Genomic DNA, 27,454 nt, shown 5'->3' on the forward strand with positions numbered 1-27,454 from the left:
CCACTTGCCGTCCAGCCGTCGCATATATATGGCGGCAGGTCGGCAGATTCCAAACGCCTTACCCGTACGTTGCTTCGCAGGAGCAATGGTGGGGGCGCGCCCATTTACCAGTGGGGGAAGCTGATCTGCAGGGCCAGTGACAACGATTGCCGCCGGGCACTCACGATCACTCCCCTTGGAGGCAGAACGGCGGTCTGCTGTTGTAAACACAGCAAACCATTGTTCTGTCAGCAATCAAAACAGTATAAGCAGAAATGTAAAAACACTAAATATGAGGTGTAGATATAAATCTACGTGACAGGCAAATAAATGCACAACCAAAAAAATGAATGAAATGAATATAAATGTCCCAAAATAGGACACAACAGTGTCCAATTGCACCAATAAAGTTCCAAACAGCAACAGAAAAGATCTAGTGCAGAGTGCTGTGTGCAGGAAATGAATCCACCACCTTAAATAGTGACTTCCTCCAATATTACTGTGACATGCCGGAGATACGCTATGCGCTTACCAGATCATGTATATACATCAGCATCCAGCTTAAATAAGGGAATCAATGGGTATTGAGGTTCATGTAGTGCCTCTCACAGGATGGTCCACACAGTATACAGAGGTCCACGATATCCACCAAACATATAGTGCCTCATGTAGTGCCTCTCACAGGATGGTCCACACAGTATACAGAGGTCCACGATGTCCACCAAACACCATATATAGCCTCATCCAGATCGCAGAATACCCATGAGGATATGTAAGAGAAGGGGGCCACAATGGTGTAGTATGTACAGACAATTTATTAAGAAACAAAGGTAAAACAACTCACATTTAAGAGAACATCAATAGGAACCGTTCAATAGAACGCTGCCGCCCGACTTCCGGGTACACCGTGGTGACATCAGCACGCCCTCCCTATGCGTTTCGTCACAAATGACGTCTTCCTGGGGATGGGTATTCTGCGATCTGGATGAGGCTATATATGGTGTTTGGTGGATATCGTGGACCTCTGTATACTGTGTGGACCATCCTGTGAGAGGCACTACATGAACCTCAATACCCATTGATGTCCTTATTTAAGCTGGATGCTGATGTATATACATGATCTGGTAAGCGCATAGCATATCTCCAGCATGTCACAGAAATATTGGAGGAAGTCACTATTTAAAGTGGTGGATTTATTTCCTGAACACAGCACTCTGCACTAGATCTTTTCTGTTGCTGTTTGGAACTTTAATGGTGCAATTGGATACTGTTGTATCCTATTTTGGGACATTTATATTCATTTCATTCATTTTTTGGTTGTGCATTTATTTGCCTGTCAGGTAGATTTATATCTACACCTCATATTTAGCGCGGCTTTCCTTTTTACATTTCTGCTTATAGCGTTTTTCCCACTACAGCTGCTGCTTAATATATATTACTGTATAGAATGTTCAAATTTATACAGTATTTTGTGCTTAGCGCGGTTATACTCTGTACAGCAATCAAAACAGGGCACCTGTGTTTCTCCTATTTAGGAACAAAGGTCCCTGTGTTCATTCCATAAGCCTATCCCCCCCACAGTTAGAAAACACCCCCCTACATTTAACCCTTTGATCACCCCTGGTGTTAACCCCTTCCCTGCCAGTGTCATTATTACAGTAACAGTGCATATTTTTAGCACTAATCACTGCGTTAATGTCACTCTGTCCCCCCAAAAGAGGCAAAAATGTCAGTTAGGTGTCCGATATGTCCACCGCAATGTTGCAGTCCCACTAAAAATTACTGATCGCCACCATTACTACGTTTAAAAAAAAATTAAAATAAATAAAAATGACATAAATCTTTCCCCTAGTTTGTAGATGCGATATCTTTTGCGCAAACCAATCAAAATATGCTTATTGTGATTTTTTTTTTTACCAAAAATATGTAGCAGAATACAAAATGGCCTATAATGATGAAAAATTTTTCTTTTTACATTTTTTTAATTGGGAATGGTATATAGCAGAAAGTGAAAAATTTTGTTGTTTTTTTCAAAATTGTCCCTCCTTTTTTGTTTATAGCGCAATAAATAAAATCACAGAGGTGATCAAATATCACCAAAAGAAAGCTATATGTGTGGGAAAAAAAGGACATCAATTTTATTTGGGTACAGCGTCGCACAACCGCGCAATTGTCCGTTAAATTAACGCAGTGCCAAAACACAAAAAATGGCCTGGTCATTAAGGGAGGAAATCTTTCGGTCCAGAAGTGGTTAAATGCTTATCCCATTTTATATATTATTGAAAACAAAGAGAGGCAGATAGAGCATATTTTTTTCTTTTTAAAATTTTCAGTTACTCACTCATTAGTTTATTGCTGGTGTCAGAATTTTGATCTCCTAAAGACATTGAGATCTTTCACTGAGAAAATGAACTAAAGAATTACTTTAATTTTCCACTTATGTCAAAAGCAAATTCTTAGTTTGAATGAATCGAACCAGCACATGTAATAACCCTTATCAACCTAAAATGCTCTAATCAATCAATGACAGTTTGCAACAGTATGTGAAAAGCAAATTCCTGCCCTTTATTTCATCTGCAAATTATTAAGTATTGAAAGCAAATACAGCTACAGTTTATTGAGTAAAGATTTTTAGATCCTTCTTTACAGCTGGATATGTCTTTGAGTGTACAACATTTTCCACTGTAACACACTGTACATGTACATCTTTTAAAAAATGTTTCAATAAATAGAAGGTTAAATAAAAAAAATGATGCAGTGATATATGTCTCCCTCTTTATTAGGGAATCCCATACTGTATATACATTTTACAGCAATTTAATGTCACCAGAAACAACTTGATGTTCATAAAGCAATCATGGTGTTCTCATGGGATCCCCCCATTACTTTGACGTCTCACAAGATGATCTGCTTCTTTAGCATGGTTGGGAAAACATCTGCTTAATTATTTAGAATTTAAAAGATAACATATCCTTATCTGATACAGTATATAGTGTATGGGATCCACTAATAAAGAGGGAGGCATACAGTATATTATTGCATCTTGTTTTAAATTTTTCACATCATGGTTTTAAAATAATTTGGAATACAATTTGTAAATAATTTTAATTACCAGCTAGAAACCCTTGGGTACGTTGAAAGTCGACTATTTTGAAAAAGCTCTCTCCATAACAAGATCTGACTCCAGTGTGACTTATCATTGACCAAATATGGGCATTACAAAATTTGGGTAACGATGTCATTGAACATCCCCCCTTTGTTGACATTTGGATTTCAGCTAGGGAATCTCCAGGCCAGTAGTTGAAAAGGGCCAGAGATAAATCATCAGTTGGTAGGAAGCTGGCAGTTGCCTTCATCCTGAAGAGATCTGTGCAGAAAGCTATCACATTCATGACAGCTTCTGGTACAAAATGTCCCACTCTTAACACTGGCATCTCTCTATACATCAGCTCATCGATGGTCTTAGTTGTCGCCAATTTTCCAAATCTGTGAACTTGATTCATTCTTTGAGAATCTGCTACAGCCAAAGTGATTTGGTTTCCTAAAGTGGTGGTAGTGAGAACCACCTGAATCTGGCATCTGTCGGTACTGGTACTGATACTGGACTAAAAGCTTGCCTGAATTTGGCCTAGGTAGGTGAAATCCCCAGACTGAGTGGAATTTTTAGTAAAGTCCAGTCCACAAATGGGAAAAATCTTAAAACTAGAGGGACTAAAAACAGGACACTTTTATCCAATTCATATTAATTCCAAAAGTATTTTTCCAAATACCTAGCTTTTTAGACTATGCAGTTGCATATGCTTTACTTTTATAAATATAGTCACAAAATTGCCACAAGCACAACAACTTGACAGTTTTCTTTAACATTTCCAGCACATGCTGTAAATATTTCTTGTAACTTTTTAAATGTAAAAACTGAGGTTTACCTTTCTTCTTTGCTACAACAATTGGATGTTCTTTGGGTATCTCCAGTTCTAAAAAAATAAACATAAACAAACAATGAAACTTATCCAAATTAAAAATACTTTATTGTATTGTAAATACTTTATTGTATTGTATAGGTCCACTATCCACTATCTCAGTGGATGCCCAATTGGGGGAAACGCGTCAGAGAGGAGGCGCCGCGTCATCACGATTAGACCAATATGGTGGTCCGCACTGCAGGCGGCCACCGTGACCTGCTTCATCTCCAAGGGAACCCTATGAGTATTGTCTACGATATTGTAAGTGCTTTTCCTTTGATTTAATACATTACTGTTGGATAATGCACTATGGCTGTCCCCTTACTGTTGAGGTAATAGACACCCGAGATCCTACCAGCCATCCACCTATAGTGATTCCATACAGGACCCTTTTAAAGGATAAGTTCCAGGCTTGCATCTTAGCGTTGTCCGGTAAGAGTCCAGATACTACCTGTGTGTAATAGTGTCACCTGGGTGTCTTGGAATCCTTTTGTAGCTGCATGATCTCCGGAGCAGGGATATCCTCATATGCCCTTATATTTCCATCGTTTGGTAAGGAGCTAAGCTGGTGGTGGGACGCTGAACCTTTTTATCACGAGGCTTGCACCTTCCTGAGTTATATTGTGTTTACAGCACGAATTTTTGGATTTATCATCAATTGGACAGTTTATCACATTTTTTTGGACACTATTGTTTGAGATACACTGGTGATCTTACTTGACTCACCTTTTGATTTATACTTGTTGTATTTATCTTGATACTCTTTGTTTATATCACTTCCACGTATATGTTTATATGCTGTGTTATGTTTTTTGGGTTAGCGCACCTGATTTCTACCTACCCATCATATTTACTTTCACTCTAAGGTAGCAGCATACCCACATTTGAATCAGCGCACTTTTTCACATACTTCACTGAGCGCACAATGCAGCCAGAGTCATTGGTGGAAGGCACTTCACACATATTTAAGCACTATCACTTTGTGTGTGCAGAAGTTTATTTCATGGATGGACTTTTATTCACGTAATTTATAGATATTTTTATTGTGACAATATTGCACAATTGCACTATGTATTTCAATTTTAGTAATTTATTATTTTTGAAGCACCTGTGCACTTTTGATCTTGTTACAATCCACGCACTATAGAATATATATAATATACACAATTCACATATGAATTAACTATTTATTCAATTTGCACACTAGCACTTTGTAGTTACCTTGGGAATAGCACAAATTTGCGCTGATTACCTTTTCTTTTCAATATTATATCTATATATTTTTGATAGGAATTTTTGATGCTGCTGCACGCATCATTGTCAACCACAACTCTAAAACCCATCTTCTCTCGAGTGTGTTGTATGTGTGCCCTGACTGCCCAGCTTGCGCTCCCTCAGCTCCAAGGATGGAGAATTTCGGGCTAAACCCTGACTTTTAATGTAATGTTTTCTAGATGTGAGCTGGATTGTAAGTTGTTTGGGGATATGGTTTTCTCTCCCTTCCCCTCCCTCCTTTTATTCATTAGATCATATTAGTATTTTTTACATATATTTATATATATATATATATATATATATATATATATATATATATATACAGTGCCTTGCGAAAGTATTCAGCCCCCTTGAACTTTGCAACCTTTTGCCACATTTCAGGCTTCAAACATAAAGATATAAAACTGTAATTTTTTGTGAAGAATTAACAACAAGTGGGACACAATCATGAAGTGGAATGACATTTATTGGATATTTCAAACTTTGTTAACAAATAAAAAACTGAAAAATTGGGCGTGCAAAATTATTCAGCCCCTTTACATTCAGTGCAGCAAACTCTCTCCAGAAGTTCAGTGAGGATCTCTGAATGATCCAGTGTTGACCTAAATGACTAATGATGATAAATAGAAACCACCTGTGTGTAATCAAGTCTCCGTATAAATGCACCTGCACTGTGATAGTCTCAGAGGTCCGTTTAAAGCACAGAGAGCATCATGTGAAGAACAAGAAACACACCAGGCAGGTCAAAGATACTGTTGTGGAGAAGTTTAAAGCCGGATTTGGATACAAAAAGATTTCCCAAGCTTTAAACATCCCAAGGAGCACTGTGCAAATGATAATATGAAATGGAAGGAGTATCAGACCACTGCAAATCTACGAAGACCTGGCCGTCCCTCTAAACTTTCAGCTCATACAAGGAGAAGACTGATCAGAGATGCAGCCAAGAGGCCCATGATCACTCTGGATGAGCTGCAGAGATCTACAGCTGAGGTGGGAGACTCTGTCCATAGGACAACAATCAGTCATATACTGCACAAATCTGGCCTTTATGGAAGAGTGGCAAGAAGAAATTCATTTCTTAAAGATAATCATAAAAAGTGTCGTTTAAAGTTTGCCACAAGCCATCTGGGAGACACACCAAACATGTGGAAGAAGGTGCTCTGGTCAGATGAAACCAAAATCAAACTTTTTGGCAACAATCCAAATGTTATTTTTTGCATAAAAGCAACACAGCTCATCCCCCTATACACACTCCCCACTGTCAAACATGGTGGTGGCAGCATCATGGTTTGGGCCTGCTTTTCTTCAGCAGGGACAGGGAAGATGGTTAAAATTGATGGGAAGATGGATGGAGCCAAATACAGGACCATTCTGGAAGACAACCTGATGGAGTCTGCAAAAGACCTGAGACTGGGACAGAGATTTGTCTTCCAAAAAGACAATGATCCAAAACATAAAGCAAAATCTACAATGGAATGGTTCACAAATAAACATATCCAGGTGTTAGAATGGCCAAGTCAAAGTCCAGACCTGAATCCAATCGAGAATCTGTGGACAGAACTGAAAACTGCTGTTCACAAACGCTCTCCATCCAACCTCACTGATCTTGAGCTGTTTTGCAAGGAGGAATGGGCAAAAATTTCAGTCTCTCGATGTGCAAAACTGATAGAGACATACCCCAAGTGACTTACAGCTGTAATCGCAGCAAAAGGGGGCGCTACAAAGTATTAACTTAAGGGGGCTAAATAATTTTGCACGCCCAATTTTTCAGTTTTTTATTTGTTAAAAAAGTTTGAAATATCCAATAAATTTCATTCCACTTCATGATTGTGTCCCACTTGTTGATTCTTCACAAAAAAATACAGTTTTATATCTTTATGTTTGAAGCCTGAAATGTGGCAAAAGGTCGCAAAGTTCAAGGGGGCCGAATACTTTCGCAAGGCACTGTATATGTATATATATATATATATATATATATATATATATATATATATATATATATATATTTTTTTTTTTTTGCAGATACACATCATACACCTGCTTCTGAGGAAGTGGAAAATAGTCCACAAAATGCGTTGAGTCTGTTTGATGCAGATATTATATCATGCATTTTATAATCTAAGCATTTCATGGAATTTTGTGCAATTTTGGTTTTTATATAACCTGTACTTGGGGTATGCTTATCAGCTCACATCTACAGTTTTTTTATCTTCTAACATTTCATGTTTTTCACGTGTACTTTATGTACTTTATGTAACAAAAAGAATATGGTATTGTGTATCAATTTAATCAGCTGTGTCACATCTCTCATTTAAAGTCCCACCGTTCCCTTCTCTCTTCTACAAGATTAAAATGTCCATGCCAATGGTTACAATACACACAAAGATAAAATTTGCACTTTGGCAAAACAGGCTTAAACCACTCGTTATCCAAATGTATTCTTGAGAACTATAATGGTTAAGTGTCATGTTCAGGCTTTTTATGATAAACGGCAATGACTGTTAAAATTAGACTTCCTGTTATGAATTATAATAAGGCAGTAAGAAGACTGACTAAAATGCAAAGAAGTATCTGATGAGCTTGAGTAGCTCAAATGCACTTACAAATGTGTTCTTGTACAGTACAAAGTGTACAAAGTGATGTCAGATAATGAGTACAAGAGTTAGCAGATGTCTGGAACAAATCTATGAAGTTGCCTCATACATTTTTCCTCTGAGCTGCCATTTCCTTGACAGTTTTTCTTGTAGGAGCATGAACGTGCAGCTCTAGTTGTGACATATGTAGAACATGTTTTTAATAACCATAAAAATGAAATGACTGCATTTTTAGGGACCAAAAAGGTGACAAGTGTTCAAAACAGCCCCACAAACTGCATATGGTTCTACATTTGAAGTGATATGTATGAAAAATTAGAGCAACAGTACTTACAGCATTAACGTTGTCTTACACAAACAAAACTGGATTGAATAAGCCTGCCCGAATGTGTTAAAGCAGTCTTAACAAATCTCTGACATGAGCACTGACAACCCAATGTAATGCAAGTGCTATCACCTGTTCCTGTTATACTTTGTGTACTGCTATAGAGAAGGAAACTATGCTTACTATAGTGCTGCAGTTAATAAAGGATTCGTCTGTTTGTTACATTTTTTTAAATGCACTCGGTAACTCCATGTTCAATAATGACTGATAGAGGCAGATGTGTAAACATTTGTCTCTCCCTACCATGAGAGGGTTTGGAGAGAGCTGAGTGTATTTGGGATGTTCAAAGTTAGAATTGTTTTGTTGCCCATGTGTTGTCACAACTGATATTGTGCTGCCCACATACTGTTTCCGAACAGGTATTGCCAAATTTGCCTTTAGGCTCATTCACAAATGCGCCTGTGTTTATGCAGCATTTATTCCATGTTTATAAAGCCTCATAATTATCCTTCCAGGCTTGCCAGGAATATTACAATGGCACCACACAGTTCTGTTTACACTTGAGGCATTAATGCTTTTCAGCTGCCTCACTTGATTTCAATGGCAGTGCTCTATAATTGCAACTTAACAGCACCTAGAACATGTATGGTGCGTTTGTGAAGCATTTATAAAGTGTTAGCTGGGCCTTGGGAGAGGGGCAGTGGAGGTTTCTGTATCCCAGAATGCACTGGGAAATAACAGAGAATTAGGAAAGAGAAGCTACATCCACTTCCTGTTTGCACAGAGGAGCCATGTGGTAACACTATTTGCTTCTGTGTGCGGACAGACACACCAAGGCCAGTGACAAGACCAACAGTGCCAGGCAGGAGCATTTTGTTTGAGCAAAGTTGAGCGGGACCAGGCTAAGTGTGAAAGAGATCAAAGTATATGAATCCATCTGGCAGATGTAGTACACTCCTAAGGGGCCACTGAACACACACAGCCTGGCTCACATAATTTCCTTCATTCTTCCATTGACTCAGAAAACAGTCTAGGAGTTATTTTTCTGTTTTTTATTAGGAACGGTGAACTTTGATAGTGATAGGGAGCGAGGGATACCCAGATACACTGCAAACTGAACAATCTGAGGAATCCTAGCTGCACTTCACAAACTGTATATCCCACAGGATTTCTAATGCTGTTGTTGATCTGTACTCCCTCAAGAGTCAAACGCTACACAAAGTCACTTTCCTTCAGCTTTAAGGGTCATCTACTCACTTAGCCACAGGATCACCGGTTGCCTCCTGCTGATATCCACCAGGCTCTTTCCAGTGAGGGAGATGTAAACTCCCACCACCATAGGACAATTGGACTCTTTCCCACCAACATTCTCCTGGCTTTCTCTAGTGAGTTTCCTCCTGACCCAACATGATCCCTGGACATACAGAAGATATGCAAATAAGCACCCCCAGAAAAGCCTAGCTGCAACCTCAGTGTCTTCCTCAAAGCTCTTTCAAGAAAGAGGGGGAAGAGAAAGACTGGACCCAGGAACATTGCACCCTGGTTCCCATGCCTCAGACTATTTATGGATTCTCTCCCCAGCTTCTGGACACATCTCCCAAGGGATTGGCTGAGATTTCCTCCCACTATACTTCTAGAAGCCTCTAGAGTACAGGGGGAAGTAACAGTACAGCAGCCTGTGAAACACCGAGCAGCCCTAGTCAATCAACCCCTGAAGAGCTGAACTAAATTTACCAAATTTACCAAATTCACAAAAACGTCTGCGATCACACTACAACTTAACCACGCCTCAAAGTAGGTAATATCTTCTACATCACTTCTCCTTTGAGCACTTCCCACTAGTAAAACAACACTTTTATGGGCATTTTAAAAGCATCCTTGAAGCTTTTTCAACACTTCATAAACACAATGAAAACATGGCATAAACATATCATAAATGCTATAGGCACGTTAATGAGTATTGCTTCATTCTTCATAATCAACAGATGTGTGAATTATGCTTTTGTGTTACCTACATAGGGGTGGAATAACTAAAACTGAAGAGTGCAAAATCTGGTGTAGCTCTGCATGAAAAACAATCAGCTTCCAAAATCAGTATTTTTTGTTGAAGCCTAATTGAACAAGTTGAAGTTAGAAGCTTATTGGCTACCATGTACAGCTGCACAAGATTTTGCACTCTCTAGTTTTTTTAAATCAACCTCACAATGTCACAATTACTGATGTTTCCCATTTATTTTTTGTGATTCATTGTTAGTGAGGTTGAGAGCCGGTTCACACTTGTGCAGATGCGCTGATCGCATGTAATTCGGAGCGCACTGCTCCTAAATTATATGCGATCTCATGTGCGGTGCGAATTTCAGCCATACACTTTGTATGGCTGAATTTGCATTGTATCCGCACCAAACACGCACATGAGGCATTTTTTGAGCCGCATTAGAATCGGATCGCACAGTGGTTCACACTTGAGCGATCTGATTCTGTGCGAACTTGCAGATCGCACTGCGATATGCGATCAAACTGGGGGTATCGTTAACATTTAATTGACACCCCCTGCATATCGCATATGGCAGTGTGAAATACCAGATGTGCGGATGCGATGCGGGATCACGCTGCATATTCGCAGTGTTCCCGCATCGCACAAATGTGAACCGAGCCTGAGTGTTTAGACTGCTGGAGTCTTTGTTTATATATTTATATATAATTCTGTTTTTTTAGGTAAAATAAAATTGGCAAATTTGTGTACTACAAAGGACTCTTGCCTAAATAAAAACTATTCCACAGTTTCTCATCGAAAAGCTGCTCTAAAAATAAGAGAACTATACTACACACATGCACAAGGAAAATAGGCACAAAGGGAAGGGAAATAAAGGTTATCATAATGTACTAGTGTAAACCTACATAAAAACCACCTAACAAAATAAACATCTTAAATAAGAACCAATTTTGATCATTATTCATCAAATGTAATAGCTAGAAATATATTTTTCCTTTTTCTGTGCTTAACAATATACTGTGTATTTACACTCAATAAAAATCCTTGTGTAATATATAAATTGTACACTAGATGGCAATGGCTTCTCATGTGTGGTTAGCTCCACAGTTTAATGCTATTTTTCTTTTGTAAACTAGTTTTTTAGCCATTTCTTTAGCATAATTAAAAATACATACTTAGCTTTAATTAAACTTTCTTTAGAGAAACATGAATGAAATATTTATAAAATGCACAACAAAATGCTTGCTGTATTGTTTAAGATATCAGACACTTGAAATGAAAAGCTATTATAACAAACAAACAGTATATTTACAGTTTAGGAGTGCAATATCATCTATCTAAATCTATCTATCTATCTATCTATCTATCTATCTATCTATCTATCTATCTATCTATCTATCTATCTATCTATCTATCTATCTATCTATCTATCTATCTATCTATCTATCTATCTATCTATCTATCTATCTATCTATCTATCTATCTATCTATCTATCTATCTATCTATCTATCTATCTATCTATCTATCTATCTATCTATCTATCTATCTATCTATCTATCTATCTATCTATCTATCTATCTATCTATCTATCTATCTATTTTCACTCAATATACTGTATGTCAGTATTTTGTAACCTAATGGATATAACTTTATAGCTAAAAAGTTATGAAAAACAGAAAGGCTTCTACTTACAGTGCTAACTTGCTACTAACAAGCATTGCACATCATTACAGGCAAATGCTTGACAACCAGGACTCTATAAAGATTAATGTATTTCTATCTACCCAAATCATTTGCAATATATTGCATTTTTCTTTTAAACTCCTTAAAGTGGAGCTTTAAATAACAACGTAAAAAAGAGGATTTTAATTGCAGAAGAGACTGTCTAAGTCACTTTTCAGAGTTCTAATATATCTCAAGAAATTTTGGTTTGGTTCACAAATGAATGTCCCCATTGTAAAAAGATGGGGCAGAGACTCAGAGCAGCTGAGCTTTATCCTGCCACTGTAGTTGTCACATAAACAGCACTATGGAGTTTTAAAGCTGGATGGGTAGAACCTAATGATGAGTCACAGATGCTAGTTCTCAATCAGGTCCACTCCTCTTGTGATTGACAGCAAGCAGTAGGTGGATCCATAGGCAATAGACAGCTTGTATGGGCTATAAAATCAACCTACTGTCAGCTATCAATAACAATGAAAGGATGGACCAGAGGGAGAACTAGTGTCCCAGCTTGTCCTTCAGGCTCTACCCACTGTCAACATCCCCAGTTACTAGAAGACTATTGGCTGTATAGCTGGCAGCATCCTTAAGCACTTCAATACCGGGTACTTTTACTCCCTTCTTGCCCAGATCCATTTTCAGCTTTCAGCGCTGTCACACATTGAATGACAATTGCCCGGTCATGCAACACTGTACTCAAAATACATTTTTTTTAGCATTTTTTTTTTCACACCAACAGAGCTTTATTTTGGTGGTATTTAATTATCATTGGGTTTAATAATTGCCTAAATAAACAAAAAAAATCTTAGTTTCTGGTATAAAATGTTTCAAATAACTAACCTTTCTTCAAAAATGTAGGTCAAATATATTCTGCTACATTTCCTTGGTGAAAAAATCCAAATCAGTATTTATTTTTTAGTCTGTAGGAAAATTATTATTTTATACATTATGATTACTTATACCAATGGACTTAATTAACCACTTCCTGACCACCCGCTGCCTTTTTACTGCAGCAGGGTGGCTCTCCTGTGCAAACCGACGTAGACGTCAGTCGCGCACGGGAAGCTAGGGGCAAGCGTACAACCCCCACTCGGCAGCGAGGAAGCCGATGCATGGGTCAGGCGGCTCCGATTGCCGCCTGACACCAGCAATCGTTCCCTGCTGAGAGAGAAGGACGGTCGGCTGTTGTACCCGCTGAGAGAGAAGGACAGTTGGCTGTTGTAAACACAGCCGACTGTTCTTCTCCCTGAAATAATCACAGAGCTCATGTGATCTTGCTATATAGGATCACATGTCTCTATGGTCATTTCACAAACCACGCCCCCACTTGCCACAGTTCGAATCACTCCCCTAGGCTCACATTTAACCCATTGATCACCCATAGGATTAACCCCATTCTCTGCAAGTGTCATTATTACAATAACAGTGCATATTTTTAGCACTGATTACTGTAGTAATGCCACTGGTACCCCCCAAAAGTGTAAAAAATGTCAGTTAGGGGTCTGTCTGCTGCAATGTCGCAGTCCCGCAAAAAATCGCAGATCGCCGCCATTACTAGTAAAAAAAAAAAACAATAAAAATGACATAAATCTTTCCCATAGTTAGTAGATGCGATACCTTTTGCGCAAACCAATCAAAATACGCTTATTGCAATTTTTTTACCAAAAATATGTGGCAGAAAATTAATTGACCTAAAATGTTAAAAAATTGGGATTTTTATTTTTTATTTTTTTAGAATGTCATATAGCAGAATGTGAAATTTTTTTTTTTTTTTTTCAAAATTGTCGCTCTTTTTTTGTTTATAGCGCAAAAAATAAAAAACACACAGGTGATCAAATACCACCAAAAGAAAGGTTTATTTGTGGGGAAAAAAATTACATCAATTTTATTTGGGTACAGCATTGCATGACCACACAATTGTTCATTAAATAACGCAGTGCCGAATCGCAAAATAGGGCCTGGTCATTAAGGGGGCAAATACTTCCAGTTTTAAAGTGGTTAAGTAACCATTTTTACTGAATTAAACTGCTTCATTCAGTATATTTTGTTGTGATTAGCTGTGATTGGCCAAAGCTAATCAAATAGTTTAGAAGGGCTGTGAGTGGCCCTGTCTGTACCATGGGATCATTGTGACCAATTCCAGCTAGCAACACAATTGTGTACAATGGATTGCATGAAAGGAAGACATCCATTGTTCACAATTGCCATGTGATCTGCTGTGATTGGTCATAGAAATCACATGACACTGGCAGTGGGGCAGTATAGTGATCAGTCTTTGGCTGTGTCTGGTGGATACAGCTGGCAAGAGATCGCACTGCTGCACGGCCCCACGGAAACCTTCAGAGAGCATGTCACTCAGAAGGACAAAAGGCCCACTCTGCCGTAAATCTCTTATAGGCTGGGTGGGAAGGTGTTAACAACCAGTGACAGGTAAGAAAGGGAGGGGCAGAAAATATTCCCTCTGCTACACAGCATACAGAGACAGGCACTCTTCCTGCCAATGTCTGCTAAGTTAGAGTTGATCTTAATTACCTCCAGTTTCATTATCCATTTGGATAACAATTTTTTAATTTGGTGCAGCAATTAAGAACTTAAGACAAAGCAGGGATGGTCATTGAGATATATGTAGAAACATCACAGGTAAATTATTCATTACAAGTGGCAAACAGGTCTGAAAAAAGCTTAAAGCGGAGCTCCACTCAAAAGGGGAAATTCTAATTCTGCTTTTAGTACTCCCCCCCCCTGCAACTTTTGGCTTGTTATTTTTTTTTGGGGGGGAGGGTGGGGACCTGTCGTCTAGGCAATCCAAGCGGAAGTTCTCCTCTCCCCCTCCCTTTCTGTAGTCATCTGGGACACGTTACAGTTCCAAGATGACTGCCAGACCATTCAGAACACGCAGTGCGACTCACAAATGCGCAGTGCACATCCGGCTGTAAAGCCACAAGCTATCACAGCCGGGTGCCCACAATTATAATGCAAGCACCAAGGAGAGAACAGAGAGACCAGTGATGGCTCAGGTGGCCACATCGCTGGACCATGGGACAGGTGAGTGTGTGTTTATTATACACTTTTTGTAGTTGCTGACTGAATAAACATAAAAATGACTGTAGCCTCTCTTTAAGATATCAGAATGTTAAACATGTTTACATCTTACATTTTACCATAAGTCTGTTATAAAGGGTTGTTCATGTCAACATGTGTTTTACTGCACAACAAATACAGTAACTTTAAGAAACTTTTTTTTAGCTCAGCATGTATTTAAAAATAGGATTTTGTACATTTTTTCTGCACTGATGTGTGTTCAGCAGACCTATTCAAATTAGTGGTAAGTCCAAAAAATGACATGTATCAGAGATTTTCTGCGATTTTTTTTGCACAACCGCACCATGGAAAAACTATATTTTTAAATGTTGTTCCTTCATTTAAAAAATAAAAATTCTAATGTGCCTAAAATGCGCCAAAACATACACATAGACATAAAAAAGTTTTTGCAATTGTGCATAACTATCATAACCATTCATTACTACATATGCTCAGGTATGAAAAGACCCTGGGGCCAGCCAAAGCAGCATTTCAGCTTGTGTTGCTAGCGAGCTGATGCAATTGGAAGTGATTATAACCATGACTTCAGAAGATTGAAGAAGAAACTTTTATGCCCACAATCAATATATTAACCACCTCAATACTGGGCACTTAAACCCCCTTCCTTCCCAGACCAATTTTCAGCTTTTAGCGCTGTTGCATTTTGAATGACAATTGCGCGCTCATGCAACACTGTACCTAAACCAAATTTGTGTCATTTTTTCCCCACAAATAGAGCTTTCTTTTGGTGGTATTTGATCACCGCCAGGTTTTTTCTTTTTTGGTGCACAAATAAAAAAAGACCGAAAAGTTTAAAGAAAAAAAAAAGTTTTTTTGTTTAGGTTATAAAAGTTTGTAAATGGATACGTTTTTTCCTGCACTGATGAGCACCGATGACGCTGCACTGACAGGCACTTATGAGGAGACACTGATGGGGTGGCACTGATGGGGTGGCACTGATATGCAGCACTGATGGGCACTGATAGGTAGCACTGATATGCAGCACTGATGGGCACTGATATGTGGCACTGATAGATAGCACTGATATGCAGCATTGGTGGGCACTGATAGGCAGCACTGATGGGGACTGATCGGCGGCACTGATGGGCACTGATAGGCGGCACTGATGGGCACTGATAGGTGGCACTGATGGGCGGGACTGATCGGCACTGATGGGGGGCACTGATGGGCACTGATAGGCAGCACTGGTGGGCAATAATGGGCACTGGTGGGCGGCACTGATAGATGGCAATAACGGGCACTGGTGGGCAGCACTGATAGATGGCATTGGTGGGCAGCACTGATAGGGGGGCACCACTGGCAGGCTCTCTGAGCCCTGCTTGCCATCCCTGGTGGCCATGGTGGGCATCCCTGGTGGTCATGGGTGGGCATCCCTGGTGGCTCTAGTGGCACCCCCTCCCCCCAGGGCTGCACTGGTAATCAATCATCTGATTACCAGCACAGACCCCCCCCCCTGTGATCAGTGAGTAATCAGAAATACTCACTGATCACCCCGGCTGCAGAATCGATCCTCTGCTCTTCTCCTCACTGACAGGATCTGTCAGGAGGAGAAGAGATCGAAGCCGTTACAACGGCTGTATTGACATTACATGACGGCGGTGATTGGACACAGCCGTCATGTGATCAGGAGGGCCAATCACAGGGCCCTCCTGCCGAGTCTTGTTGCTCTGTGTCCTAGGGACACAGGCACATTGAGATCGCGCCGCTGCGCGCGACCGCGGCGGCGCGATCTCTCTCCTTCTGAAGGACGTTCCGGAACGTCCATTCAGAAGGACGAGACTCCCACCCAGCCGTATATCTACAATGGCCCGGGTGGGAGGTGGTTAAAAAAGCAGTATATACTGGAAAAAAAAATCAGCCCTACAAGTTAGACAAATTTCTAAACTTTACAAAAAACAAAATAGATCTATTGTTTTTTGAGACAAGGAATAATAATAGTTGTGACATGTGTGGCTTCACATTTTTAATGTCGATAAAGAATAGCTAGCCATACACATAGCCTAAAAAATTACTCTAGCTCAAAAATAGGTCTGAATTCTAGTATCTACTGGGGTATACATAACATAAAATTAATACGAAAATCATGAATAAAAAGTAATACTGGTAATGAAGGTTTTGCTTTGATTTAAGATAGAAGGTTTAAAATAATAATTTTAGAACGGAATGATTCTAGATTCTAGTCCAGAGGACTAGTGCATTGGAAAGCTCCTGGGTTGAATTACTGATCCAGTGTTACTGATATCATTCCTTAACCCAAACCAATTACAGGAATGCTTGCCAGCCATAAGTTTGTTTGCACTGCAGGTAAGATGTTCTGGTGCAGCAGGTTGCGAAGAATGCAATAAAAAGCATAACTAATGTCAGGGTGCATATTACCAAGCAAGCAAACCACAACATTGTCACACACTGTAGGCATATATTACTCCTAATTTACGTAAAGTGTAGCTAAAGGCAAAACTTTTTTTTTAGTTTTGGATAGAGTGGAGAGAGATTAGAACATATATCAATTTTTATTGCTGTCTGTGCCCCAGTTACGGATATTCACCCTCTCTATTTGTCCTGTTTACCATTATTATTGAAAGTAAAAGTAAAAGTAAAAAGAAAACCCCAAATTATAGGTTGTACCCAGAAAACTAATAGAAGGGAAATCTTCCAATGGGGACACTAGTTCTGGTGACCAAGGGATCCGCAAAGAATTCCTTTAATTTTCAGGGATTTCCTCTCACTTCTTGGGACAGAAAGTGAAGGCAAATCTCTGCAATGAGACACAAATGGCAAAAAAATCACCCTCCCTTGCTCTATCCAAAATGAAAAAAAAAAGTTTTGCCCATAGTTCTACTTTAAAGCACAGTATATGCCGAAGACAAATATAGGAAGCACATATATAGCCTCAGCAAGGGCTGCGAAATGTTTCAAACAGCTGTTTCTTACTTTTTCCTTTAATAGTCTTGCGTTCTGTGACCAAAGATATGAAATTAAATTATATTAATGTATGTTGACACTGTTCTGTTTTAAAAAGATGGATACTCTACAATGCATACATAAATAGACAGCATAACAGCCCCTAGAGACCACTTATACTGAGTTGTCTATTAAAGTGTATGTCTTGGCAAAATAAAAAAAAAAGGTAATTAGTACATATTTCTAATACATGCTGTTTGTTGAGATGAGGTATTATAGTGTGCATGAGATTATAATATAAAAAAAAAAAACAAAGTCTGTCCTGTCCAGTTCAATAAAAATTACAAATTGTATGCAGAATTGCTGCAATACTACCCCTCAAGGTCTATAGGACACAGACCATTGTAGTACTGAATATAAAAATAAATAATTTTATTATATAAATATAAAATTGTATAAAAAATACCAACAAATGGTACCCATTAGATATCATATATTAATTTCCCAATAATACTGCCGCCTGATAAGTAGTATAGGCCTTTACTACTTATCAGGTGGCAGTATTATTGGAAAATCTCCATATATGATATCTAATGGGTACCATTTGTTGGTTTTAGATATTGCCCAATGTGGGATGTTCATGATTGTACACTTGTATTTTTTTTAAACAATTTTATGTTTATATAATAATATTTTTTCTTTTTATATTCAATACTACAATTGTCTATCTCCTATAGTCTTTAAGGGAATTGCAGCAATTCCGCATACAATTTGTAATATTTTCAATACATGCACATTCCTTTATGTTTTGTCACTTTACAAATGATGCACATGCAGGAAAATACATGCTGATTTGCAAGAAATTCAGCATCCATCTAATTTTCCGTTTTATCTTACAACTCTGCTTCTGCTACACTGAAATTCCAAGCTGTGGTATCAACTCCCCTGCTTGACTACAAAACACCTCCCCCTTATGCTAAAAGAAGTGGTATTCTGTAGTCCATCAAAAGAGAACTTGGTAGGGCTATCAGCACAGCTTGGGATATTAGTGCAACAGTGACACTGCTTTATCAGTCCAAACAGGACCTTTGGAGCTCAGTACAGTGCTCATAAAGTGCAAGAACATGGGGAAATGCGCATATGTATTGCAGAGATGTACTGATTTTTCTTTTTACAGATGTACACCTTTAAGTCAGTTATGTGCATACGGACATAGACATGCCTAACAGTTTGTATATAAAATATTTATCAAATTGTTTCATGACCTTTTTATTTACTTTTGTACAAAATGGAAGTGTTATTATACCAGATTTTTATTGCTTATTATCTGTGACCCCGCTGAGGAGATTCACCTATTATAATAACTAATTACCATTGTTTTTGAGGCAGATAAAAAGAAATCTAAAAGCTGTAAAGTTGTCACCAATAAAATAAGTGAGGTTAAATCTTTTAATAGTGACACCTGTTCTATTAACAGCTGTCTAAGAGGATTTTCTTCTAACTTTGGAAAGATTTCCTTTAATTTCCTGTGTCTCTAGGGCAGGAAGGAAAATCAGACAACCGGAATAAAAAAACTAACCAGGGCTTTAACCATTACATTCTAGCCAAAATTAAAAGAAAAAAAATGACTTTAGATATAATTTGATCTTCGGGTGGTTTTACCCCTTCATGACTGGGGATTTTTTTGCTTTTCAGCACTGTGCTACTTACTGGCAATTGTGTGGCCATGCAAAAAATATATAATTTTTTGTTTTTTTTCACAAAAGTAGAGCTTTCTTTTGGTGATATTTGATCACCACTATGTTTTTTTTATTTTTATTATATAAATGAAAACATACCAAACATTGTAAAAAAACATATATATTTTCTACTTTCTGTTATATAAATTTAAAAAAAATAATTCACTTGAAAATTAGGCCAAAATGTATTCTGCAACATGTTTTCGGTTAAAAAAAAATCTCTGTAGGTGTATATTAATTGGTTTGTGTTATAGAATCTCCAAACTATGGTATACTGTATATACTGGAATTTACACAGCTTTAGATACTATGCTGTAATGGCAGGGCTTACCGACTTATAGTAGGACAGTATTAGGGTAGGGAAGTCTGGCACTTACAGACACTGGCTTGGAGGGTCACTAACTGACACTGACATTGCTAGTGACACTAATACAGTGATCAGTGATAGTACTGTGCACTGACACTGTACTAATGACACTGGCTGGTAAGGGGTTAACATTTAAGGGCAATCAATGGGTTAACTGTGTGTCTAACAAGTGTAATGTGTGTGTAATGTGTGCTGCTTTTACTTACTAATTTGGTTGTTTTTTTCTCCCCGCTTTTCAGGGGGAATAAACAGTCAGATCGCTGTTCCTATGTACACAGAATTCTGTGTGTTTGTAAACACAGAACTCTTTGTGTGATTGGACACAGCAAATCAGCAGGTTTCAGCTGAAACCATTGGCGGAATTCTTCCAAACTTATGCTGTGTCCAAATACAGCATGGGTAGGCTGTACATGCATGCAAACCCAGAAGAAGGCCAGTCATGTACATGTCTATGACAATGCCTGTAACTGCTTCCCTCTCTCAGTATAATTACAGTCGGCAGGCAGTTAAGGCAGCTTGAGCAATAAACGTGGATAATATAATTGATGTTAACCAGTTGTGGATATTGGGAATACAACATATGTCTAAAAAAATTCACCAAAGTATACAGAGCACTTAGAACACAACCTTCTGCCCCCCTTGCACCCTACTCATACTTACTGGCAATTCACAACTGTCAAAATAATAGCCATGATTTGCTGTGTAAGTACAGAAGCTGTAGAAGCTGCTGCTATTAACAGACAGCCTTGCAGTGTTAATAAACAAATGCGAAAAAGAGAAATACATTTACATCGTTACTTTTTCATATGATGTCTGTCAAAGCAAACTGACTAAATAAAACAAGTCACCTTTATTTGTTTCCCATTTAAGCGCATATTAGCCCTTGGTTTACCCCTAATTAACTTCTTCTGCTATGATTTTTTGTTTATTTTTTTCAATCAATAACTTTTAATCTTATTTTGTTTGTAACTTATTTTGCGTTGCAATATAGAAAATAACAAAATTGAAAAAAAAAATTTTTTTTTTTATTTGTAAATAACTTTCTAATGCTTTGTACCATAGCTTCAATCATAGTTTTAGTTTAATTCTAGAATAAAATGTATACTTTTATCTACAGTAACATTGATCAGTGTAGAAAAAAGTGTGTTCTTTTAGTTTTGTTATTTATTTTTTCGTTGTCCATGGATTGCCTAACAAATAAAAAATATTTTGTAAGACAAATCAGACAATATCACTAAAAATAAGCCGTGTTTTTTGTCCTAAAAAAAAAAAAAAACAGTATACGTCAGCCTTTCTCAACCATTTCAACACAGAGGAACCCTTAAAATATTTCTCAGGTCTCAGGGAACCCCTGCTAAAAATGACTATATTTACAGCCCATGATACATTAGTGTGATGGTCAGTGGGATAAATGCTCCTTACACTTGTGGACACTGGAAAGAATTACCTTCTTCCAGATAGCTAAAAAGATCAATGGTGTCAGGGGGAACTTATCTGAGAGGCAGAAACGGCCCTTTGCTCAAGGAACCCCTAGCAACCTCTGGAGGAACCCTAGGGTCCCACCTAACCCTGATTGAGAAACACTGGTATACGTATTCATTTCTTTTTTTTTTTCCAATATTTTATTTATTCATTCAAGAAAGAGAAAAACAAAAACAAAAAGAAACTGACATTTCACATCAAAGTAATTACATCAATACATAGTCATCAACAATCAGTCATGTCTCTCTCAGAAACAAAAACAGAAGATAGGCATATAAACGCTCAATAACAGTATATCTATATCAGCAGGATACGAAGATATTGTCCTTCATTATGCAATCTGACATACCAAATTTTCAAAAATAATAAAATAAGCTATACAATTCCTGCATTGATAATATTGTTCATTATGCCTTCCTTTTTCTCTCCTCTCTCTTTCTCCCTTTTTTTTTTTTCCTTCCCTCCCTTCCCCTCCTCCTCCCTCCCTTCCCCTCCTCCTCCCTCCCCCCCCCCATCCTCCCCTCCCCTTTATAATAGAAAGAAAGAAAAAAAAAAAAGGGGCAAGAAAAGAAAGATAGAAAAAAAAAAAAAAAAAAAAAAAAAAAAAAAAGGAGACACCCCGAACCCCATTTAATGGGGAAGGGGGTTATAGATATGCAAATTGTTATTCTCCCATGCACCCGCCTGTAGATTTCAAACTTGAGCTTTCCCCTGACTAAGCATGTTTCGTCCTCTCTCTGAGAGGATGAAGGAGTTCCAAGAGCCCCAAGTCTTCTCATACATTCCTTTTTTATGTAGTCTTGTGAATCGTAAATCTTCCATTTTGTTAGTATCTTCAATTTTACATATACAGTCCCTAATAGTAGGTGGTGACTGAGATCTCCATCTCAGTGGAATGCATGATTTGGCTGCATTTAATATATGATATACAACTGACGTTTTATATCCTCTCATAGGGGTATCCGAAACATGCAATAGAAACAGAGCTGGGTCCATTGGAATCTCAAAGTCCGTAAATTCCTGTGCCAGTTCTCGGACAGCCTCCCAAAATTCTCTTAGTTTGGGGCAAGTCCAAAAAATATGTAGGAGTGTTCCCGACTCTTCTCCACATCTCCAGCAGCTATCTGAGACATGTGAGTAGTATTTATGGAGAAGAGAAGGGACACGGTACCATCTTACCAAAATTTTATAATTGGTTTCTTGGGTTGTGGTACAGACAGGAATTTTCAGTGCAAGATTATACATAACCTGCTCCTGTTTCTGTGTAAATGTACGATTCAAATCCCTTTCCCACTTATCTAAACATGATAACCGTGCATTTTCTGAAGTCCTTAACAATAGGTCATAGACTCTAGATAGAGGGTGGGTTAAGACCTCACTACCTGAACAGTATTCCTCAAAGCACGAAAGATTTCTATCAAATGTTTCCGGAAGTGGTAAGGTACGTAAAAAATGTAACAACTGTACTGCATTCCAAAAGTGTAAACGGAATTGCCCCTGTTCATTAGTCAGTTGCATACGGGTAGGCCACTTGTTTTCACATACAAAATGAGATACTTGATAAAGTCCTCTATTTCCCAATTCTCGTAATGGGCGATCCGTTATCCCTGGAGAGAAAGCAGGGTTTCCTATAACTGGGAGCAGCGGGGAATTTGCAGTAGTCAACTGTGTCTGTTTTATAATAGTGAATGCCACCCGTACTGTCGCCCCAATTGTGGGATGCTTCAAAGTTTCCCGGGAGAGATACCTATGACACCACGGTGCACCTCCTAGATTGCAATCACTCTGTTGTTGCTCAATTTGTATCCACAACTTAAGATGGGTATGTCGCCGCCAATCTATCCATCTGCTTAGATGGGCTGCCTGATAGTATTTTAAAACGTCGGGGAGTGCCAATCCCCCTAACTCCTTAGGCAGTATAAGTTGATTGCGAGCTATACGAGATTTCTTGTTGGACCATACAAATCTTATAAATAATGAATGGACTTTCCTAAAAAAGGCTGCTGGAACCACAATCGGTAATGCTTGAAACAAAAATAAAATTTTTGGGAGAATACACATCTTAAGAAGATTACATCTCCCGAACCAGGAGTGTAAGCCCTTGTTCCATTTTTCTAGAAGTATCCGTATTTGTGACAATAATGGGAGAAAATTAATTGCATACGTCGTATCTAATACCGCGGGTATATATGTACCCAGATATTTGAGGGATTTGTCAGACCATTGAAATGGAAGTACCTGTCGTAAATGCCTCGAAATCTTAATTGACAGCTGGATACCCATGGCCTCCGATTTAGTAAAATTAATTTTCAAATTGGAAAGCTTCTCATAAATTTCAAATTCTCGCATGAGATTCGGAGCTGAAATCAAGGGATTAGTCAAGGAAAAAAGCAGGTCATCTGCATATGCCGATACTTTGTACTCATCATCCTGTAGGCGTATCCCTGAAATATCTGGGTTTGACCGTACATGACACAAGAAGGGCTCTAATGATAAAACAAATAGTAAGGGTGACAGTGGACATCCCTGTCTCGTCCCATTCCTTATCTGAAATGTGTCCGACAGCATACCGTTAGCTTTTACTTGTGCAGTAGGGTATGAGTATATCTGAGATATCCATGATAACATTTGATCTCCCAGCCCAATTTGTCTCAATACTGTAAACATAAAGCTCCAATTGATACGATCAAATGCTTTCTCAGCATCTGTGCTGAGAAATATACTAGGTATAGCTGTTTTGGAGACAGTATGTATTAGGTTTAAGACTTTCGTCGTGTTATCTCTAGCTTCTCTTGTTGATATAAAACCTACTTGGTCCAGATGTATCAAGTGTTTCAAAAGAGGTGCCAATCGTAGAGCTAGTATCTTAGTTAGCACCTTCAAATCTGTATTAAGAAGTGAGATTGGCCTATAACTGCCACAGATCCCTGGATCTTTACCTTCCTTGGGGACGAGGGAGATATAAGCTTTCATGGTATCCCTATGTAATGAGGCTGTATGCCCCAATTTGTTAAAGAGATTGAGCATTTGCTCACCTAATAATGGAAAAAAAGTACGATAATATTGTAGCGAAAAACCATCAGGACCTGGGGCTTTACCATGTTTAAAGGAGTTGATTGCTATAGTTAACTCCTCCAATGATATAGGGGCATCTATATTTCCACGTGCTTCTGCTGGTATATGCGGGATACGTGATAAACGGACATACTCTTCCATTTGAGATAAAGATGTTTGTTGCTCTGGCAAATTATATAATGATGAAAAAAAAGTATTAAATTCTCGTGCAATATCCCTAGGGAGTGTAACTTTCTGTCCAGTTGTTGATAAGATAGTAGGAATGTATGTCGCTTGCTGTTGCTCTTTTACTGTTTTCGCTAGTATCTTCCCACATTTATTCCCAGCAATATAGGAAAAATGCCGGCACTTTTGTAGATCAGCCTTTGCTTTATAATATAATAGATCTGTAACCTGTTTACGTGCTAAGAATAATTCCTGCTCCACACTTAACTCTCTTCCCTGCTTATGAGTTTGCTCTAATTCCTGTATCTTAGTAAGGAGCAATTTAAGGGTCTCACATCGGATTTTCTTAAGATATGCCCCATGTTTTATCAGTATACCTCTAATAACTGCCTTGTGTGTTTCCCACACTACTCCCAAATCACATTCTGGTATTATATTTGTATCAAAGAAGGCCTTCAACTCTTTATTTATTTCTTCCACTACTGATGGAGTCTGTAATAAGCTTTCATTTAGTCGCCAAAACCGTGTGCCAGAATGAATAGTATTGGACAAGATATAAGTTAATGTGATGGCTGCATGATCTGAGTATGTAATTGATGTAATACCAGTGGATTCAACCGAGTGTAATTGGCGATGCGGAATCAGAAAAAAATCAATTCGCGAATAGGTACCGTGTGGTATTGAATAAAAAGTATAATCTCTTTCCTTGGGGTGTTGTAATCGCCACACATCTATTAATTGAGAGTCATGTAATGCTTGAATAACCCGTTTACGAAGACTATGAGGTACTGATGAGCACCCTGCTGATGTATCTACTACAGGGGCCAGAGGGATATTATTCATTTCTTATGTTAAATAATGACAAAGTTATTGTTGAATAAACAGGCCTTTAGCAGAAATGTAAAAAATTCTTTGGTTCATAGGGTTGTTGGTGTGTGAGGACTAAAGTGGTTAAAATAAAACATAAATAAATTGTAAATAAATTGTTTGTAAATTGACTTTAATACTAATGCAACTACATACCTTTTTCCTTCCCTTCTTTCTTCTCTTCCTTGTTTTCTTTCACTGGAATGGATTCAAGAAAGGCATGTCAAATATGTGCAATTTATTATTTTTCTTAGGTCGATGTTACATATAAGTACACAAAATAGCAATTTTTTTAATTCCTACTTTCTTTAATCTTACTTGTTTTTCCAAACTTTACTCTGCATTGAAAATGTTTGCTATGCTCCATCTTGCTAAAACACACCTTTGTGTTTTGGTGTGTTACGCTAATGTACTTTGTTACACATTACTTGCATTAGCATGTTACAGTGCCATATATTTTGCAAGACACCCCTACACACTAAGGCAATATTGATCAGATGCACGTACTCCACAGTACATTAGAATACACAGCAATGCACTGATGTTGGGTGCAATGTTGCAAATTCATTCCTAAAAACTTCCTGTTTAAAATTATGAGACTGCCTTAATGAAAATTAGATTAACATTATTATTTCAACCTTAATAAAACATTATATTAACATGTGATACATGGTGCTTTAACACATGTACATTAATGTGGCACACAGTAATGAAGGGGTATGAACAGGACATCCTAAATTTAGACTGGGTTTTCACTTTTTGGTGTGAGGCATTGAGTTAACACACATTTACAAGCATGCATTGTGCTAGGGCAGCCCATTAAAATGGATACTGTATTAGAGGAACTGGACACTGCTACGGGGAATATATACGATTACAAAGAATCCCCAAAAATGTTTTAAATATATCCTACAACAAGGAGAAGGTCTTTTCATGTGACTTTGAAAGCAACATTAGAAATACACAAACCCTTTAAATAACATGCTCGGGGGATGCCTTAAATTTGTGCATGATGTTACATAACAGTATAATTTTCAGTTTCAGTTTTAGAGTACACTGGCAGTGCATGTTTGGCTTTGGAACTCATTTCTCAACTTTTACATATAGCTTGGCTTAAATACAGCAGCAGCAACCCAATCGGATTACTGTAATTTCAACTTGAAGAAAAGGCTTGTGACAAAATCTGAGTTTTGCCTGTAAGGGAGAGGGTTAGTTTTCAACAATGGCTCTCCAAGTTGCTCTGTGAGACCTGTGGCCAGTTGCCATAAAGTCTGTAACTACTAAATAATTAAAGCCATGCTAAAATGTGTACAGATACTAATGTCATCAGTTCAACCCTCTGTCTTTCATGAGCTTGAGGACGGCCGTCTGCAAGTTAATTGGCTCAGGTTGATTGAGCCATTGTCATCTGTTAAGAATGCTGTTTGTGGTCGTTATTCCTTAGAAATGCTAATGAACTCACATTGGTGTTGTCATTCAACCCCTGACCTGTGTGTAGTAATTTGATGAGGAGGGGGATGTGCTCATGTGTGTATAAATTGAGTGTGTGTCTTTTTAATAAACGGTTTGTTTTATCCCATCATGAAGTCTGGACTCATGTGTGGGGGAATGGGGAGCTATTTTCACTTCTTGATGGTATTGTCACTGGGATTTCGGGAGAAGCTGCACGGATCTCTCTCATAGAGACTATAGGATCCGTTACACTGGTGGAAAGCGGTGGAATTTTTCTCCCGAATGGATATCCTGAACTGAAAGAGGTGGTAAATGGCGCATATATACGAACGGCTGAAACGAACGACGCTTAAGCAACTGCTGGAAGCTCGAGGCTTAGGGGCGAGCAACAAGCCAAAAGCCACGATAATAGCCGAACTACTGGAGAGCGACCGAACCAGCACCCTGCAAATG

At 38.3% G+C, this 27,454-nt stretch overlaps 1 protein-coding gene across 1 annotated transcript in view; it reads right to left on the reverse strand.

Annotated features, from left to right (window-relative positions):
• The window catches only part of TRDN (triadin), a gene marked incomplete at its 3' end in the record, with an annotated part of 647,190 nt that overhangs the window by 143,239 nt on the left and 476,497 nt on the right, over positions 1 to 27,454 (reverse strand). Inside the window, exon 27 of the mRNA XM_082250910.1 lies at positions 3,906 to 3,953. Within this exon, the coding sequence (XP_082107036.1) occupies positions 3,906 to 3,953 (48 nt within the window). The remainder of the gene's footprint in view (positions 1 to 3,905; positions 3,954 to 27,454) is intronic.

The sequence above is a fragment of the Pelophylax lessonae genome (genome assembly GCF_965119305.1).
Source record: "Pelophylax lessonae genome assembly, chromosome: 3".
NCBI lineage: Eukaryota > Metazoa > Chordata > Amphibia > Anura > Ranidae > Pelophylax > Pelophylax lessonae.